The 19,649-nt window shown below is 46.4% G+C and overlaps 2 protein-coding genes across 2 annotated transcripts; one reads left to right on the forward strand and one right to left on the reverse strand.

Annotated features, from left to right (window-relative positions):
• Nucleotides 1–2,676: 2,676 nt before the first annotated feature.
• Nucleotides 2,677–4,867, forward strand: LOC149331994 (sulfotransferase 1C4-like). Its single transcript, XM_089556990.1, has one exon. It carries the CDS (start codon nt 2,677–2,679, stop codon nt 3,616–3,618), a length of 942 nt encoding a protein of 313 aa, XP_089413116.1. The 3' UTR covers nt 3,619–4,867.
• An 8,062-nt stretch (nt 4,868–12,929) lies between these two features.
• On the reverse strand, nt 12,930–18,649 carry LOC149331995 (sulfotransferase 1E1-like). Its single transcript, XM_089555635.1, has 2 exons — nt 18,197–18,649; nt 12,930–13,406 (listed from the first exon to the last, which is right to left on the reverse strand). Exons 1-2 carry the CDS (start codon nt 18,647–18,649, stop codon nt 12,930–12,932), a joined length of 930 nt encoding a protein of 309 aa, XP_089411761.1.
• Between the last annotated feature and the right edge of the window lie 1,000 nt (nt 18,650–19,649).

A 19,649-nucleotide genomic window follows, 5' to 3' on the forward strand; every position in this document is an offset into this window, starting at 1 on the left:
GGGTTCTTTAACGTGCACTGACATTGCACAGTACACTGTCCTCTAACATTTCACATCCATCGAAATGCGTGCGCCGCGGTCGGGATCGAACCGGCGTCATTCGCGTCACCACAGAGCAAGCACCGGTACATCAAGAGTTAAAAATTGTGCCATAGGCAAGAGTTGTAAGTTATGCTATGCCAAGAAATGACTACTAACCTGTGGGAGAAAAGTGTGTTAATTGGAACAAATGAAATTCACATATATTATCACGCATATCGTATCACGCTATACTGTTGTGGCAATAACGGCTAAAATTGGTCCAGTGATTAGTTTAAGAGGAGTCATTTTTCTGGGAGGAGTTTGTTAACATTTGTTTCAATGTTTATTGCCTGGAATACAAAATTGTAGTTAATGTGGAAAAGGAAGAGAGCATGACATATACTTGTAGTTTGGCGCTCACGGGGATCAATGTCCGGCAGGTTGAAGTTACACCTGTGAGATTATTAGGCTCTTCGAACGTTCGATTTAATGCAAGAGAGAAGGTGTACATCGATAATCTTAAGTTCTTAACAGTTTCTAGGTGTTGGTCTTGCATTATGAGTATGTGTCGTGGTGGAACTACTTTATTCTTAGCACGAAAGGTATTGGCTTTGGATTAAACTAGATTTTCCTAGATCTTATTTATTCTCACACATGCGGAAAGCTTAGTAAGAAATCATAGCACCTTAGTGCTTTTATTCCCATAAATAAATACAGCACTAACGTCTGCAACGATGAATTGAATTTAGGTGTCAATATTTTAAATAACATTGATATAAGTTTTATTTATTTATTTATTTATTGTACACCTCAAATGCCCCTGAAAAGGGGTATTACATGAGGGGAAACAGTACAAAAAAAATGATTCTGAAATGAATGACATGGGGTTTAAAACAGAACATTTTCAATGGCTTGTTTAAAATGGACGGGGCTGGTGTGGAGTGCGGCATCGGCAGGCAGGCCATTCCAGTCTACTGCAGTCTGGGAAAAGAAGGAAAGAAGGTGAGCAGTGGTGCGTGCGCGGGGGGGATAAACGGCTTTGCTGTGACTGGTGCGAGGAGACACGTGATGAGCTGGTTTTAGATCTGCAAGGGATGAATGATAAAACTTGTGGAAAAGGATTAGTCGGCAGATTTTGCGTCGCAGCTCGAGGTCAGGCAGGTTAGCTCTTGATTTCATGGCAGTCACACTAGAATGATAAGAGTAGTCTGAATGGATGAATCTAGCAGCACGGTTTTGCACTGATTCAAGTGCTTTAGTTAGATAAGAAATGTGAGGGTCCCAAACTGCGCATGCATATTCCAGCTTGGGACGAACCAACGTTATGTAGGCGAGAGTTTTAATAGACGAAGAAGCTAGTGACAAATTACGTCGTAAGTAAGACAGGACACGATTAGCTTCATTAGTAATGGCAGTGATATGGGTGGACCAAGAAAGATCATGCGATATGTTAATTCCCAGGTACTTACATGTTGATGTCGGAGAAATAACGGAACCGCAAAGTACGTAGCAAGGAGTTGGGTAAGTGCGTCGCCGATGAAAAGAAATTAACGAAGTTTTTTTCACATTCAAGGACATTAACCATGTTTTGCACCAAGTTTCTATGTGTGAAAGGTCAGTTATTTATTTATTGTACACCTCAAATGCCCCTGAATAGGGGTATTACATGAGGGGAAACAGTACAAAAAAAATGAATCTGAAATTTATTTATTTATTTAATAAATAAATAAATAAATAAATAAATATAAGTTTTAAAAGAAGGTCACTATAAATAATTTCTTCTGGTGCTCCACATCTGACTATTAAGAGAGATGACGTCTGACCATGCACTCCCTCCCTTTCTTTCAGCATTTTGTTGGTGAGCATAGCAAAATTTCCGTCAGAGTTCGAAATATTTTAACGTCAGTGTGGGGGGACTATGGCTAGCACTCAGAAATTGCCTTCACTTCCGTAATAATTAAGGTATCATATTCCAATGAATTTAATGTAAGCGACTCGAGAGTTTCTTCAGGTAGCCCGCGTTAACTGAAAGTAAAATGAACTGATGAGGAGGCGCACTGAGTCATGAAGAGATCAGGCGCCACCTCCTCACCATTTTAAGTTCAATAGCATACTGATGGTCTGCGTTCTGTTACTACTCAGGCCTTAGGCTGCATAACAGGGCTCTCGTAGAGCTGTTGTCCTCCTCATTCGATGACACTATACAAGCCGCCTGCGGTACAGTAGGCTGTGCCACGTCTGCCGACAGAGCTGTGATTGACGAGGCGATGGAGAACTGGCTAGTATTCTGAAGGTTATGATGCACGAAACACTTGAAACAGAAAGAGGGTACAGGGACCGGAGTAACTGAGTGGGTAAATGAGCCCATGCCACAGTTAGAGGTCGTGATCTGGATCTCATGCATCACGTGGTTGTCTTCCATTTAAAGTGAAATAAATACTGTCGAAAAATTTGTGAAATAATTTCCCATTTTGCTTAGTACCACATTAAGAACAATATATAAGACTCCGTTTTGTTTTTGTTGGTTTCATTGATAAGTCGCTTTCTTTTTGTAGTGATTGTCATGTAATTGCACATTTCAATCATTGCACACTATTGGACATAAGAAGTGACAGTTATGATTCTTAAACTTTGCAGGTTAGCAAGAGTGAAAAAATGGACTTGCAAGCCTATAAAAATGTGGACGGAGTTCGGGTGAACAAGTTATTCCACGAGGACATCTTGCACAGCGCATTTTCTTACAAACCACATCCAGGGGATATATTCGTCACAACATATCCAAAGTGTGGAACGACGTGGACTCAGTTCCTTGTGCTAAGTATCCAACACAGGGGTGAGACTCCCAAAACGTCCGTCGATTTCATGTTGGCTTCTCCATTCCTGGAACTTATGGGCGCGGAGGCAGCCGAAAAGATGGCGAGGCCGGGGCCCATCAAGACGCATCTACCTTTTCACAAGGTGCCTTTCTCCCCTGAGGCTAAGTACATCCGCGTTGCAAGAAATCCATACGACGTGTGCGTTTCCTTCTACTATCATACGTTAGGTTTCACACCAAAGTGGGTAGAGGACGTGTCTTTTCGAAGGTTTCATGAACTTTTCATCTCCGGGATGCTGAATTTCGGCGACTACTTCGACCACTTGTTACCCTGGTACGAGCGCCGAGACATGTCAAACGTTTTGCTCTTTACATTCGAAGATATGAAGGAGGATCCCACCTTCTGGACGCTAAAGGTAGCCGACTTTCTCGGAGAACAGTACGGAAGTGAGCTTCGGAAGGATCCTGCATTACTGCACAAGGTTGTGAGCGCCGCCAGCAAGGAGAACGTGAAGCAAGTATTTAGCGGGAAAAGTTCCTTTCTAAAAAATCTGTTGAGCCTCCCGCCCGAAAAAGCCATTAAATCCATGGAAGTGCACCGCGAGTTTGTGGCCGAAATGCGGGAGATGCGCGAACACGGGCAGTTTATCCGTAAAGGTGTTGTTGGTGATTGGAAGACTCATTTTACGCCGGACCAGATCGAGAAGACAAAGATCTGGATCAGTGAAAAGACCCGAGGATCGGACGTTATGCAACTGTGGAAGAATGCTGATTTGCCTTAACATCGCCAACCAGGGAAACGTGAACAAGTGAAAAAAAAAACGCCTTGAACAGTTTTCTTTCTGAAACATGTTAAATGGCTTGTGAACTAGCATGTACTTGAGCAATATCACTGTTTTCTTTTACGAATCCACTAATACGCGTTTGTGTCGAGCGTAGCTCGCCGCCCGATATCCTACATGATTAAAAAGAACACGACCGGAACTTTATCCACGTCTTTATGCAGGAAAACTAGACCGCCTCTTCAGGTGCGGCATCGAAGAAGTGAGCCGTTGCTGCACAATTCTGTAGAGTGAGCACAGATGCAATGTCTTATAACACTTACTTTCATGTTTCTTTCGGTCTAAATAAAGAACTCGGTGATTGTGGCTATTGAAAAAAATGTCTCCTTATGCACTGTGTAGTAAAGCGTAGGTGTGCTTGTAAAATATACTTCGATGCAGGGAGTATTCGTTAATACTGAGAGAAAAGAAATAAAATAAAGATAAAAAATTAACTTTGCAACATGAAGCTTACTAAAGAACGCCAACTTTAGAGCTACAAATCAATAAATATCGGCAAAGGAAGAAACCTTCTTTGGGTCTGAATGAAGAAGGAATGAATGACAGTACAAGACGGTTGGCCAGCATTTAAAACATTGCAAAGCCGGTATAGTACGCCGGTTACCAGTGTCTTTTGCAGGCTGAGAGGATGGTGGAAAAGCTCTTTTGTGAAGTGTTGCCTAAGGACGCATGTGCGCAAGCGTTCAGAGACATCAGCTAGTCTCGTCTAACATTGCTGTTCTGGTTTCTATAAAGAGAAACCATATCCTGTGGTTTCTACTCTGTCATGTTATTGTTTAGAATGACAGGGGGTGTACTTGTGCGCTTGTCTATACCGGCCTCCGATATCTAAAAAATGTTAATAGATTAAACAAATCTAATAAAGAAGCGTAGGAGGGTACGGATGTGACACAGCTTTTTGTAATAAATTGCTTGAATTGTGTGTGTCCATGGATTGCAATAATGTAACCGCCTTTTTTGAAAAAAAAAAAAATCTCTGTTATGAGAAGTCCTGTACACTCCATTTGGCTCGTTGAAATACTAGTGTGTCAAGTTATTTCCATCAAAAATGAACAACCTATTAGCCCTATTGCTTCCTTGCTTGTTTACCCGTTCAGCTTGCCCGGGGCTTCCGTTGCCCTAGTAACCTAATGTTGTACATGGAGCAGGGCTTTAAGGAACAGTGTTTTCTTTGTTTCTAAAAATGGTGTTACATTTGTCTTGTCCGTGGCTATGAGCTCTTCGCTGGTGGAGGAAGGGGAGGAGGAGGTAGAAGAGGAAAGCCAGGGAGGTTAACCGCAAGAATAATCGGCTTGCTACCCTACACGGGGGGAAGGAGTTAGGAGATAAAAAAAATTCGTTGTGGCTTAGCTTGGTTAAGCCCGGTAATTGCGAAAGCAATATCCGTTTTTACGCCTTGGTACAGCTGGTAGTGTAGCTGGTGGTGGTGATTGTGGTTAGACTTGTGGTGATGCATCGGTTATACAATCCAATCAAATCCAATCCATTCCAATCCAATGCAATGCAAACCAATCCCATCCAATCCATTCCAGTCCAATCCAATCCACTCCTATCCAATCCAATGCAATCGAATCCAATGCAATGGAATCCAATCCAATGTAATCTACTCTAATCTAACGTAATCGAATCTAATCCAGTCCAGTCCAATCTAATGTAATCGAATGTAATCCAATCTAATCCAACTAATGCAATGAAGGTCAAATGAAGGTCAATGGCGGTCACCGCCGCGGCACGATGGTGGTCATCCTGGAAAGAGCAAGTATTATTGCTTTCGCAATAAAAATGAAAGAGAAAAGAGAGTAGCAGAAAATTGAAGACACTATGAAAAGTCAGCGTTCGTTAAATTCACAGCCTATCATGCAGGCCAAAAGTTCGAAAGAAGCGGAGCAGTGCCTTGGAGGCCTTCACCGCCGACGATCGCCGCGGCCAGTGGCCGAGAATCTTCATTTCCGTCAGTGGGCGTGGACCCAGATGCTCCAGCGCACGGCTGAGAGACTGCCTTTCGGCGCTGTAGGCAGGGCAGTCACAAAGAATGCGGCTGGTAATACACACTAAGCTGTGGTAAAAAAAAAAAAAATTGACGGCGAGATTGCATAGTTAGGCCAAAGACGAATGAAAAGCGCTAGCACTTCGGTTTTCAGTTCGGTTCCGGTGTGCGGATCCATTGCTCACGGATGGAAGCTGTTCGGATAGAGATAATGGGTTAATGACCATGTATGCGGAACGGATCATTCCCAACTTTACGTTCATAGATCCCCGGTAATCCTCGTACTACTTCTGGTGTAGTGGTCCAGCGGTTAAATGATACGCCTCCGCCCTGTGTTGCGTTGCGTCTGCTCTGATTGTGGACCCAACGCGTAAAGAAAGGTCAAGTCAGAAGTTGGACAGCAGGCATTTGGACACCGCTGTTGGCGCCGAAGCAGAGACGGGTCGAAGAACAGAGAAACTTAAGAGAGATTTATTTACATTATTTACATGGTGATCAAGGAGATATCGTATTAAAAATGTGCACTGCGGCTATTTTAAAAGGGGTTCTCTATTCCCATGTCCCAGGTTGGGGGATTTAGTTCAATCAAAAGCGTCCGTTCACTGTCGTTTGGGTACGTGCCCAATGTTCGTGAAAGGCATAACTGGGCGACTCCGACATTCTCTCGTCACTTCCGGCGAAATGCTTTAAAAGCTGTTCCTGAAGCAGTGGTGGCGAGCCCGGATGGAGACCCAAGTGATGGCGAAGGTCAGACACACAGCTCTCCCTGGGAACGGAATGCCGAAGCTGCCGTCGCGCGTAGGGTTACGCACAGGAGAATACGAGGAGTCTCTTGAGAACCGCGAGTATACAGGCGCCATTGCTCGCTGTAAACAACCTCTGCCGCGTCCGCCGTGAATCACTCAGAACACCGCCGATACCATGCCGCTGTGGGCCAAGTGGATGGCCCTGACGAACCTTCCCCAGGCAGTGGACGGCCATCTCAACGCCGCGGTCTCGGTGCAGTGAGGAATTTGAGACGTATGAGCACCACGAACCCATGACAGCAGCTGGAGGAATTTCCCCAGACAAGCCGATGACCATCTGAAAACCACTTGTCTCGAAGCTCAGACGATTTCGAAACGTAACACCTGCTATGGCGCGTGCTGCCATTGGTGGCACTTGAGACCCAGGTTGCTTTGCCCCAGCAACCTGTCGCGGTGAAATCAACTGCAACCGACCGCTGTAGGCGGCTTGCCCGCAACTCGGTGGGCAGGTGGCAGGTCGACCGGCTACCTGGTGGGCAGATTGGCGACCTGCCAGATAGCTGGCTTCAGATAACCAAACGCCCGACTAAATTCAGGGAATGCCCATTATAGGTGGTAATGCACTGAAAAGTTATTTCTTTGAGGTCCATCGCATGCTAGTCACAATTATTTTACAAACCACCTCGCGGCTGACAGTTTATTCCCGAGAGGTGTCTATGCTTGAATCACCTTAAGTGAGAACTTTTACTCCATGAAAAGCCCTCTATGCTTTTAGCGTAACCTCTTGTTCCCTTAACGGTAATTTGGTTCTTCTTTGTCCATTTATTTGATCATAAATAACCCCAGTATACAAAGCTTTCTTGCTTGTGTCTTATCGGATACCTGATCTTAAATTTTGTTTACCTTTTTTTTCCTTATAATAGTGCCAAATGACTGCAGTGATAATTTGCATGCCAATACGACTTATTTTATCAACTGTCTCATGGATGGTAGATTATTCCTTAAAATTCTCTATTTCAACAATCTTACAATGAGCTATTTTACTCCGCGACACGCCTTGGATGCTTTCAGCGTAACTTCTTGTTCCCTTAACGGTAATTTGGTTTTTCTTTCTTGTTTATTTCTGTGATATGTAACCACAGTATACAATCAGTTTTTTTTTTGTGCTTGTGCCTTACCAGATACCTGATCTTAAATTTTGTTTACCTATTGTTCGTTGTAATAGTGCTATATGTCTGCAATGTCCCACCACCCTCGAGCTTACCACAAATTTTAGAGCACAAGACATAGAATGGCACTAGCGCCCAGGAATGCTGTCGACTGGGTGCAATTGCATGCTGGTGTTGCAGGTGAACACCCTTTATCACTGTTCTCTGCAAACACACCGTGCAGCATAGAATTTCCTGGGCGCTGTTATCAGTCCAAGCCACAATCTCGATAATTAGTGTAAAGTTTGAGGGCGGGGGTCATTTCTTTTGCCGCCCCCTTTATGCAACACCTCACGAAAGGACCCTGACACAGAAATCCCGTAACAATGCTTATCAGCTGCAGTAAACGCCGCAGAAAGTGTAAAGGCTTCTGTCGTTAGTGTGCCCCTCATGATCGTATCTATATTGGGCTTATCTGCACGCAAGTGCCAGTTCGACTGCAACCCATGCCAAGACAGGGGCAATTTAACTTCGTCTAGCTACAAGGATAGCAGCTTTTTGTTCCTGTCCTAGCATTTTTTCCTTGCGCATGTAAGAGAAAAAAAAATGCTGGACGAAGGATTTTATTTGATTTACAAATAGTGTTAGTGGGTCTCTTCAGCTGCCTGGGGTCCTCTTTGCGTAGCATTTGACAGCCATAGACACTGCTCGTTTCGGAAATTTAACTTTTTGTATTATTGTTTATGAGTTTTTATTTTTCTTTTTTACCTCAGGACATACAAGCCCTCTCTTTAACCAACTCAGGCGAACGGATCCTCAGTAGTCGAGCTGTAGAACTCACATCTCGGGACGCAAGGGGCAGCGTTTCCATCCCCCCCTCAAACATTTTTCTCATCAGCGCACTTTTATTTCTTTCTGTAGAGGCGCTACGTAATATTGGTGGAATGACGACACGACCCTGTAGGCCTATGAGGAAGTGTGTAGTGACGTTATCACTGTAGTACCTCGGGATGTTTGTGGTGTGTTTTAGTCACCCTAGTGGTGTCCGGTGGTAGTGACGTCACGTCACACTCAACAAATCGGAATTTCCTCGTCGCAAGGCCGAAGCCGGCTTTTCTACTTGCGGTTAAGCAAAACACGTGCGGGTAGCCGCCTACTGACCCGCCTCCACATCAATTACACAACCCAAGAGGAGAAGCGGGTATCCATGCCCGAGGCCTGGCGCTTCGCACTAAAGGTTCGCCCCCTCCCCAATAACATGACAAAAGATGCCCATGATGGTCGCCGCCTCGCGCGAGCGGAGGCCATTTCCAAGCAGTATGGCGCTCGACCGGGGGTATTTTACACGGACGCGGCCGGTCCACACCATGGGGGTTGGTACACGGCTGCCGTTGTCCACCAAAACAACCCAGTTCAGGGCCTCACCTTCCGTGCCCCAACATTACATTCGCAGAGGAAGTTGCTATCGCACTTGTAGCTGCGGATCCAGCGTCCCGAGTCATTATCACCGACTCAAGGGAAGCTTGCCGCAGTTTTGAACAGGGCCAAATTCCAGATCGTGCCTTCCAAATTTTACACAGATGTGAGTACCGGGATTTCCCAACCCGGCGCACCATCATCTGGGCCCCAGCACATGCGGGGATAGAGGGAAATAAGGTTGCGGACACTACCGCCCGCGCGCTTAACCACCGGGCATCGCCTCTCTCGCCGCCTGATCCGGCTACTGATTTTAATCCGGCTATTACTTTTCGGGAGGTCTCTCTCCTGTATCAAAACGCTCACGGCCGATACCCACCCCCCTGTAAAGGCCTCAAGAAGGCAGAGGAGCGTTGGCTACTTCGCCTCTACACCAACACGGTACTGTGCCCGGCAGTGCTCAAACATTTCAATTCGGCCTTTTCGGGCGAGTGTGCACACCGTGGGGAAGTGTTTGCGGACACGTATCACATGATGTGGGCATGCCCTGCCAATCCTGCTTTCCCACCCCACCCCCACCCCACCCGAGAGGGCTGGGAGGCTGCCCTGCTCGGCTGCTCAACTCTCCAGGAGCAACGAGCTCTGGTGACAAGAGCCCGGGCCGCCGCGGAGGCCACAGGGGTCCCGGACTAGGGATCCCTCCTTGTGATTGTGAGGGCCGGGCCCTTCAGGCACGGTCCAAGCAATACCTCTCTTGTATATAGTATAAATAAATGTTTTACACCACCACCACCGGCTTTTCTACTGCACTGGGCACTTAACGCTGTAGGAATAAAAAGAGGGAAGCCGACGACGTTGTGCTTCAGACCCTGGGCTCTACATTGGAAGCAAAATTCCCTCATTCTGTTTTTCTAACAAGACCCACAAAATGAAACCGAGTGAAGGATGAAATTTTTAGTGAAAAGTGCGACTTTACCACTTACTTCGTTATTATGGAAGAAAAAAACTGGTGCAATGCGCAGGAGCAAAGGTTGCAAGCGGGTCGCTTCTAAGGATACAAAGAGGCTGCAACGGTATGAAGCCGTGAAGTGTTAATTATTATTTTTTTAATTTGATTCTATCAATTACCATTCAGGCAAGCCTGACGATATATTAAGATTCTGTGCCGCTTCTACTGACATCCAGCAATTAGGTCCTGGACAGCGCACTGTTTCACCTGCTGCAATAGCAGCCGGCCTATTTCTGTAAGCCGAATGCAAACTCCATACAGATTTTTATAACCGGAGGTGCAAACATTCTGAAAGATAAGGACCTACACTGCCCAAAAGGACCCAAAGATAACGATACAAACTGGGACATGAGCGCCGGAAGACGTAAACTGCTTTCTGCAAGGACGGATCTTGAACGAGGAGTCGACGGCACAGTTTATGGCAGAGGAGCAGCAGAGGGAAGCAGGAAATAGATGACAGGACGGGGAAGGGGGGGGGGGGGGGGGGGGGACGGTGGCGGGTGGAGGGCGGAGAAAAAAGTAGAAAGGCGCCAGATCTCCCCAGAAGAGCAAATCAGTTCTAGCGGTGCAGGCCGTAGGGCTCTTGCTTGTGTTGTATGTGGTACGCCATTTTAACACACCAGAAAATCCGGTGTTGGCGTCGGTGCGGGCGTTGTCGGCGTTGTGAGCGAAAAATTGCGGGCATGGATCCGGCAGGTGGCCCCATAGAGTTTCTTACTATTACCTAGAGGGAAAGCTGGCAGCCCGTCTATGGGAGTTTGCATGGCGACCCCTCGAGACCACTTCAGCCACCATGGGCGCTCAAAGCATCATGGGGCGGTGAGCTACTTGTTGCGGAACTGCAACTTTTGGTCCAAAAATAATCAAAAAATAAAGCTGTTTGATAACTAAAAACGTCCTAGCATTCAATATCTTGTCTAATGATTGCAACAAACGAGCAGAAAAGCATTTAAGTGCAAAGTTTGCCCAAAATAAGAGACGACTCGCTCTCCTATTGGCCAAGTAGTGAACACTATAAAAACTAATATTTCATAATTAACAGGCGAACTTTTAAAAGTAAATATGTTTTCAAAAAAGATGTTGTTGCTTAAATACTATAAGAGGTTTTTTAATGGCATTTCGGAAAAGTGAAACCTTTTATTGGCGTCGTGTGTCGTCGCGTTTTCACTACTATGGGTTTTGCCCACTGCGTTCGCGCGAAAGTCGTCTGCGCACACACGAACAGCGTTTTTGGAATGAAACGTCTTAGCAGTGCCACTCCATATTCCCAAAAAACTACGACTGTCCCGCAACAAGTAGCTCACCGCCCCATGATGCTTTGGGCGTCCATGTTGGCTGAAGTGCAGCGCCGCCATCTTTCCCTCTAGGTAATAGTAAGAAACTCTATGGGTGGCCCCCAGAGAGCAACCCAGGAGAAAGGTGGGCCACCTAGGTCAGGTGACCTTGTGGCGCCATCACGACCTGCCCTCCAGATAGCGAGCGAACTGCCCACTGGGGCAGGCGGCAGTTAATGACTGGTCGCTGGGAAGGAGCAACTTCGGCAGCGCAGGGCCCACGGCGGGGAACACCTGCCATTGCAAGGCAGTGGCGCAGCGCTTAACCGCTGCACCAGGAGTGGTGTTAGGACTTCCAGGGATCTATGAATGCGAAGTCCCTTCGCTAAAATTAATGTAAAAGTAGTTTGGAAGGCAACCTATACATCATTCAAGTGGTGGTGGTGTTAAACGTTTATTTGCTCTATTTTACAATATTTTTTTGCGCCTTAAGATGGAGTCTTCCATCTTCTCATCAGGGTCGGTTCGCCTAGTCCAGGGCTCCGCTGAGGGTAGCTGCCCTGCGTGCACGCCTTACTAGTCCTTGTTGGACTTTCAGGATGTCGCTGGATAGCATCCTCTCCCACTGTTCCGCACTCGGGTTTTCAATTATGGGTAGCTTGTATATTTTCTGGCATGCCCACTCTTGCTCTTGTACTGTGTGGGGTAGATTTTGCTTAGGATGTTTAGGCACGGGAATGTTCCCGTTTGTAACTGCCGCCATGCTACGGCGTCTTCTCTATTGAGTTGTTTGTGCGGGGGCGGGTAAGTAATGTCACTGCACAAGCATAGCGCGTGAGCTATTCTGTATCTGCACTCAGCGTGCATTAGACTTTCATTCTTTTTCCCTACGAACTGCGGGACAGAGCTGCGAACACACATAACGGCTTCTCCGTCGACTGGAAAATGGCACTAAAGAAAGAAGCAAACAAAATGTGTGACAGGAAGGCCCTTTTCATATGTCATATTTTCACCTTTAGAGAATGACCTGCATTTATGGCAATTAAATCATTACGCTATCGCGTCATTCCCTTACAACGGAGCTTAAGTGTGCCCTCCAATATTTTTTTTGCTATACTTTTTGAATCCATAACACTCCAGCGCTGCCCTTAAGTACGAAATATGTCCAAAATCTTTCTAGTAAACTTTCTTTCACGCCAGTCAGCGGTGTTATTCAGCAGTGTAAATTCAACTTATACCCTGCCAGTTACTGAAACAAAACTGGAAGCCGCAAATAAGTGGTCTATTCCGCGGTCCTCAGAGTCCCTAAGCACCCTTCGAAATTCTACTCCCAATTATCTAATCACTTAACATTTTGCTTCACCTCTATGTAAGACCGTGTCCTCATAGACACTTTAGGAAGCATAAATGCCTTTTTTCTAGCCAAATGGAAGGCGCGTGCAAAAGCATATCTCCAACGCATCGTAGGGAAAACTACGACAAAGGTTCAGTGTTCTGCCGTATGACTGACCCCCCCCCCCCATCGATCATGCGGGAGGACGTCAAATAAAGACCGATAATGAATTAAACTTAGAGAAGTGATTTATTCCTCTGCTTCAAGACTTCAGGGCAAGCTGTAGTTGCGCTTGTTCTATGCTGTTACATTGACCAAAGAGGTTCGTGACGAGCTAATCACGGCAGACCGCAGTCGGTCCAGAGGCTCATGACGTCGCTGCCTTTGGTCTTTTCTGCGATCCAAGCCTTTGTCTCCTCGATAAGCCGGGGTGTAAAGTGGTTCTTCCAATCACCGACAACTCCTTTTCGGACGAAGCCTGCGCCTTCGTGCATCTCGGGAATCATTGGCGGGGCGCTCGCTGGCGGGGCGGTTGTTCCGAGTGCCATTTGCTGGACGCTTCTCATCCTTTCCAGACCGTTTCCTTTGACGATACTTCGTATGCTCTCTAAACTGCAGGCGTGGAGAATTTTTTCCAATAGCTTTTCATCTTTTCGCAGAGCTGCGCCATGCTCTTCGCCAAGAAAATCGGCTATCTTTAAAACTTGCTCTTTAAAGTTGGCCTTGAGTTCTTCGTAAGTGATGAGCAGGACGTTCGAATCATTTCGTCGCTCGTACCAGGGAAGCAGATGATCGAAGTAGTCGCCGTAAAGGAGCTGCGAATAAATATACAGAAAGGCAGGATCAAAAAGAAGAGCTAAAAAGCCCGCCGCAGTCAGTTAACAAAGGAGGCATGTCGATAACCTTTCATTAAACTGTATTTTCTTCTTGAAAACGAAGCTATTAGAAGCATAGAAACTACAATTCGCTTGTAGGCTAGCCGTATAAGAATTTTGCCTTCAAGCAAGCCGTATAACGGTAATAGACAAGGTTAGCAAGGTAATGAAAGGAGAGAAATAAGATTTTATCCACAGACACGCTTCAAAAAAATTGGCGGAGGCTTAGCTTTGGTTAATCCTGGTAGGTTGCGAAAGCAAAAGCGCAGCGCCTCCAACTGAAGGAACGCAGTGCGCCGCGTCTACAGGTCACGAGTGCCTACCGGCCGCCGCTGCGCGACGACTCAAAGCGTCTTCGGTAAATTTTTTATATTTTGTTTTTGACGTTGTTGCGAATGAGAGAAAGAAAACATAATCTACAGCTGGTATGACGTCACAGCGGCAGTAGCGCCACTGGTGCGCAGCGCGGCAAACACACACCGTAACTGCAGCCGGGCTCTCTGAAGGAGCGAGTTGGTCGCCCATAATCTACAGCTGGTATGACGTCACAGCGGCAGTAGCGCCACAGGTGCGCGGCGCGGCGTAACTGCAGCCGGGCTATCTGAAGGAGCGAGTTGGTCGCCCATATTCACTCCGCTAAAGGCCAAACGTAACTGCGGCCGGGTCACGCGAAGGCTTGAAAGTGCGAGTTGGATTGCTTTCGCAATAAAATTCCGCTACCTAAAGTCGAACACTTCTGGAGCCTTATTTAGACCAGAGAAAAGAAAGAAGCATCCTCCGCTGGATATTTTAACACTTTCCTCTCCGTGGGAAAGCAGGAAATTTAATAACAATGGGCAACAAAACTTTTTGCCCGAATACTCGAAAACTGTTCTTTAATGAAGCATATTTTAGCACTACTAACTGAACTCTCTCTCTGGCAATACAAAGAAAAAGGCTTAATATACTTTGCCCCCAACAGCGCGATGTCGGTGAGTAACGCCTGATCATGCGGTGAAATGTCATTGCACATTTTGTTGCGAAAGCAACACTACGCTAGCTGTGAGCGATTTTGCGGAGCCCCAGACAGCCCCAACTGCGCATGCTCGAGGAGCGAGTGTGAGACAGGTACTGCTTCATTTCCTTTCCTCAAATACAATTTTTAATTTACTTCATTACGACCCCTCTTTCTCTTTCTTCTTTCACTCCCACTTCCTCTCTTCCTGTACGGTGTGGTTAAGGTGTCCACCGAGATGACAAAGGATTACTGCGCCATTTCCTTTCCTCAAAAAGCGTTGCGTTCAAAGAGCAATTGGCATCGCTCCGAAAGGGTGGTGACGTTCCGTGGACTCCCTGGCAGCGCTACAACACGCTGCCGCGTTCCAGTCCTCAAGGCGAAGCTGGAGCGTAATTAATTAGAAGTTAATTAGTATTTAGTCATTATTCAGTAATCATCCATTAATAAGTATTTTGTTATTACTAAGTAATTATTACTTAATTATGTGTGACGTCACCAGTGCCACACAGGCAGTCAAGATGGTGCGGAAAACTCTCGCCTGTACGCACTTTAGACAGTCGAAGTGCCCCCTGATATGCCGCCACCGCTGCGATTGCCGCGCCGTTGCTTCCGCAATTCTACTCGCAATGGCCATTGGTCAAACCACAGCCAATTTTTTAAAATCCAGCTTGTGGTTTTTACTTTTTAAGAATTCTGCTTGGCGAAGACTGTTTTCATGTTGGTATCACCTCCCGTGCATGATGGTTAATAGAGATGCTTCTTAACTGCGATTCTTGTTTTTAAGGCCTTTAATGGCTCATACTGTCGCCAGTAAACAAAGTGCGTCACACGCGTTGAACTCTGGAACTAAAAAAGGTAGAAGAAAACCAATGGTTTCTGCAGATAGAGAAGGAAAGAATGAACCAAGAAGACAACTTTGGTGGCTTCAGATTAATTAGTTAATTAGTTATAGGGAAAAATGTCGAAATTGCACCGCAATAGCGCGCACGTCGATATAGCCACGGGAACGGTGTGACGTCACATCCACCGGAAGTCGTCAGAGCATAGTGAAAATTATCCCAGAATGGTCGGAAAAACGTCGGGTTTGTGCCAAATTTGATTGGAAAATGTGTAATTAAGCGTAATTAACACTTAAGATCACTGAAAGATGTATAATTTGGGTATCGATATAGCCACGGGAACGGTGTGACGTCACATCCACCGGAAGTCGTCACGGCACAGTGTCCTCGGCTTTCGCCTTTCAACCCTTTAGTTGCCGAAGTGTCCTCGCAATTTTTTTTTTCAAAACTCGCACAGTTGTATCGTCTCAGGAGAAATAGAGGATCCATTGACCACTTCCAGCGCTCATGCAACCTATTTGCTTGCCATAGCGAGTTAATTTGGGCAGTTGTTCGGAGCCTACAGCACTTTCCTAACAAGAGCAGCTGCAAAGAAACAAAGTAAAAACCGCATTTCCCTGGGGAGGAAACGCAAACCCGTGAGAAAGTGGAATAAATCGGGCAGAGACGGCAGCAGAAGGAAGCCGTGGCCATCTTGGAAACACCCGAATGGCGGCACCCAAAAGAGGGCGGACAAAAGGCCACCGAGAGCACGGCGCTCTTAATTGGCAACGACACAGAAGGGAGCCGCGCGGTCGACAACAAACGGCGCTCCTGATCTACAGTTCACGCCGGCGAGCGGTCCCTCTCCTGTTCGGCAGACGCCGGCCACAGTGCGAATGAGGGGGTGGGGACGCGGCCACAAAACCATGCGTGCACGTGCCGGAGGGGGGGGGGGGGGGGTAGAAACGAGAGGAGTCGTCACAAGAAGACGTGTGTAATATTTCCTGAATATACCAAATGTTTTTGTTATCGTTATTCACTTTTTCTCATCGTGTGATTAATCCGCTATTATGCGAAAGTTAAGGATTCAAATTCAAAGCTGTAGCATTATCGTTAAATCCAGAACCTACCTTCATTCTTCATTCTTTCAAATTCTTTGCGTGGTTCGACCAATGTGATGTATCAGTGTGCGAGCGTGTGCTGAATGTGATAGGCTAAACGATTGCACATGCCAGAATGTAATTAAAGAATTTAGTTCATTGCGCAGTGAACAGTCCTGCTTAGACCTCGTACCTACCTTTAATTCTGTATATTTCTTTGAACACAGCAATCGTTGTAGAGAATTAAGTGTATCATATTTCCAGAGCTCTAAGATTAACACTTTATCGATAAGTGCTTATTTAAACGCCGGCTTCCCCCACGCTTGCTCCATGCCTGTACAAGGTACCCACTCAGTAACCAAGCCCTCTACCGCCAAATATTGATTAAAGTCATTAAGGCAGTTACTGGCAGCTGCACTTGCCTACCTCTGACTTTTACAGCCTTATCGCGTGCGCCTAGTGGAACACAAAATTTTAAAGCGTGTTGTGCAAATGCAGATTGAAACCAGGATGAACCCATGTATGATGCTCCAAAGCGACAACGACCACAACCTATTATCACCCCTTAAGCTTTTATCTCGCTTTCAGTGTTTTCTCAGGTAAATATAAGATGGATCAATTGATTGAGTATAGAGACACAAAGCGTGCACTGTTGCAAGCATAAATAAAATGACCTATTTGCCAACACGATGTCAAACGTCGCGCGCATGCTCATTTTACTGCAATAGGCGCTTCGCAGAGCGGTCATTTCCCGTCCCCTACCTGCCCGTTTTGTATGAGGACAGTTTTAAACAGGCACTCTGTAAGGAAACATCGGTGACTGAAAACAGTTGAGAAGTGCTTCGAAGGCCATAAATTCTAATAAAAATGACCATTGATGCCACTTACAGTGGCCTTAGCGAACTGTCCGCCGGCCGGTTCGAAAGCAACGCGGCCATTCTGGCAGTCTCAAAGTTACTCACCACCGGCGTTGGTGGCGCTGAAGGCGGCGGTTCTGTAGAGTACCTGTATATGCTACGGTTCTGCGGCGCGGCACGGCTATGTGTAGCACGGCCATTGCAGGTTCATATTTTAGCTATTGGAAAAGCGAGAATAGCAGTCAGAGCCGTAATACGACATTGTGTTCTATTTTTGTAGCGATAGCTACATTACGCCAGGTTTCTGCCTCTTCGCCGTCGCCGCACTTTTGAGCCGTGGCCGCACTGTGACGTCACTCCACGGGCCTCGATTCTCAAGCAACTCGGCTCATCACGGTCGCCGCGCGGCCACCGCTCCTACAGACGCGCGTCCGCCGTTGCCTGGCAACTGCCACAGCTGGAGCGCTCGCCGCGCCCTCTGTGTGACGTCATACTACGGGTCTCGATTCTCCGGCAACTCGGCTCGCCGCGGTCGCCGCGCAGCTCCGCCCTTGACGATGTCGCCACAAAAGCCCATTATTTTACGGATCATAGAAGCGTATTCATTGGTGTGCAAAATAGTTTTACCCGTTGGTTTACCACACCGTCTCTCCTTTCTTAGTCTAGTGGGAAACCGCTAAGTTTAATAACATGTCTAACTGCAAGCGAAGCCTAAGCGCAGCCGTGGGTCTGTAGCTATCGCTACTCGACTAGGTTTAACCAGGGCTAAACCACTGCCAATTTTATTTTCGCAGTTGTCTTCGTTTTTCATGCTGATAAGATATCAATCAAAACCAATTCACCAAGTATTTTGTTCACTGTAGGTTGCCAACATGTACTGTATTTCAGTTATACACGTGGATTCAAGAAGTAGGCCAAAGAGGCGCGCACGATAGTCTCATAAGTTAGTGCTTACCTTACCCGAGATGAACAGCCTGAGGTACCGCTCAAAGGAAACGTCAGTGGTCTTAGGAGTCAACCCCTTGAGAAAGTGGTAATAGGAGACCGCGACGTCATACGGATTCCTGGCCACATAAATGTACTTCGCATGGGCCACAGGCCGCAGGGCAACTGGCGGCAAGTGGCTGACGGCAGGTCCATTCCTGGTCGCCGCCTCTTTGGATGTGCCTCCGGTTAAGTCGAGGAACTGCGTCATCAAGTCGAAGCCACCGTCCTCGGAGGGCGGCTGGGCACGTGTGAGAATGTTGCAAACAATGTGCTGCGTCCACGTTGTGCCGCATTTGGGGAAGCTCACAATTAAAATTTCCCCTGGCCGTGGCTTGTACTTCATGCCCAAGCGCACTATCTTTTCGTCGAAAGCCCTGTGTATCCATACGCCATCAATGTCTCGATATGACTCGGCGTCCATACTTGTAATAACCCTGTGAACTGAAACAAAAGATGAGAAAGCAAAACGAGAGATCATCTATAAGTTCAACTTGCTCTGCAAAAAGAAAAAAAAAACGAAAGGAGGCACTTCAAGGTGTTCTTTCTATTGCTGAGAAAACCAATTCCGACTGTTGGCGAATGCACTAAAATACCCTAAATGTGCGAACTTTGGGAAGGCTTAGTTAGAAGCGAAACCCTGGCAGCGAAACATTCGTTTTAAAAATTCGGCATCAATTAGGCAGTAGACAACTCGAACTTTAGAAAGATTAGTCAGCAAAGAGGACGTGGTGCCATGTCTCAAGCTCAAGCTTTGCTGGGATTTAGTGTTGGAAGTGCCAGCATCTATAGGCGCGGAGAGCATCAGCCAACGTGTGCACATCTCTTCCCAAAATCGTGAGGAGAAAGCCCCAAAAACAGTGAGCAATTCTGTGTAGGTGGTTCTCTAACGGCAAGTATGAACAAAGTATAAACAAAAGGATAAACAAAAACAGTATGTACAAGACAAGTAAAAAAAGAAAGCAAACAAACCACCAATTCTCACCTTCAGAAAAAAGGTGATCTTTTGAGATATTTGTTTAGCAGCTTCGAAAGAAAGCGTCTGTCTGCTTTAAAAGCAAGGCGACAGAGTGCTGTAAGCACTGCTTGTGGATGCGGCGGTCGGTGACTGCTGCTCTAAAACCATGAAGGGAACATGCGTGTTCGCCGCGCCGGATGCGCCCTTTGAAAAACATCTGCAGGCTATCTGCTCCAATTATTTTATTCCGCGCCGGTGCGTTAGCCGCTGCAGGAAACAAAAAAAGTGACGCCATATTTTAAAAATTTTCAGCTCTTTGAAAGGCAACTTCAGGCCCAAACTAAAACCCGATCATGCTCTTGCATTAGTATGCCACGTTTCAGGCCTCGAGCTGGAAAACATACTTTCTGTACATTGTAATTTAATATCTATGCATGCGTCATAAAATTCGTTATTTGTAATACTT

The sequence above is a fragment of the Amblyomma mixtum genome, chromosome 8 (genome assembly GCF_055824585.1).
Source record: "Amblyomma mixtum isolate Tamu chromosome 8, ASM5582458v1, whole genome shotgun sequence".
NCBI lineage: Eukaryota > Metazoa > Arthropoda > Arachnida > Ixodida > Ixodidae > Amblyomma > Amblyomma mixtum.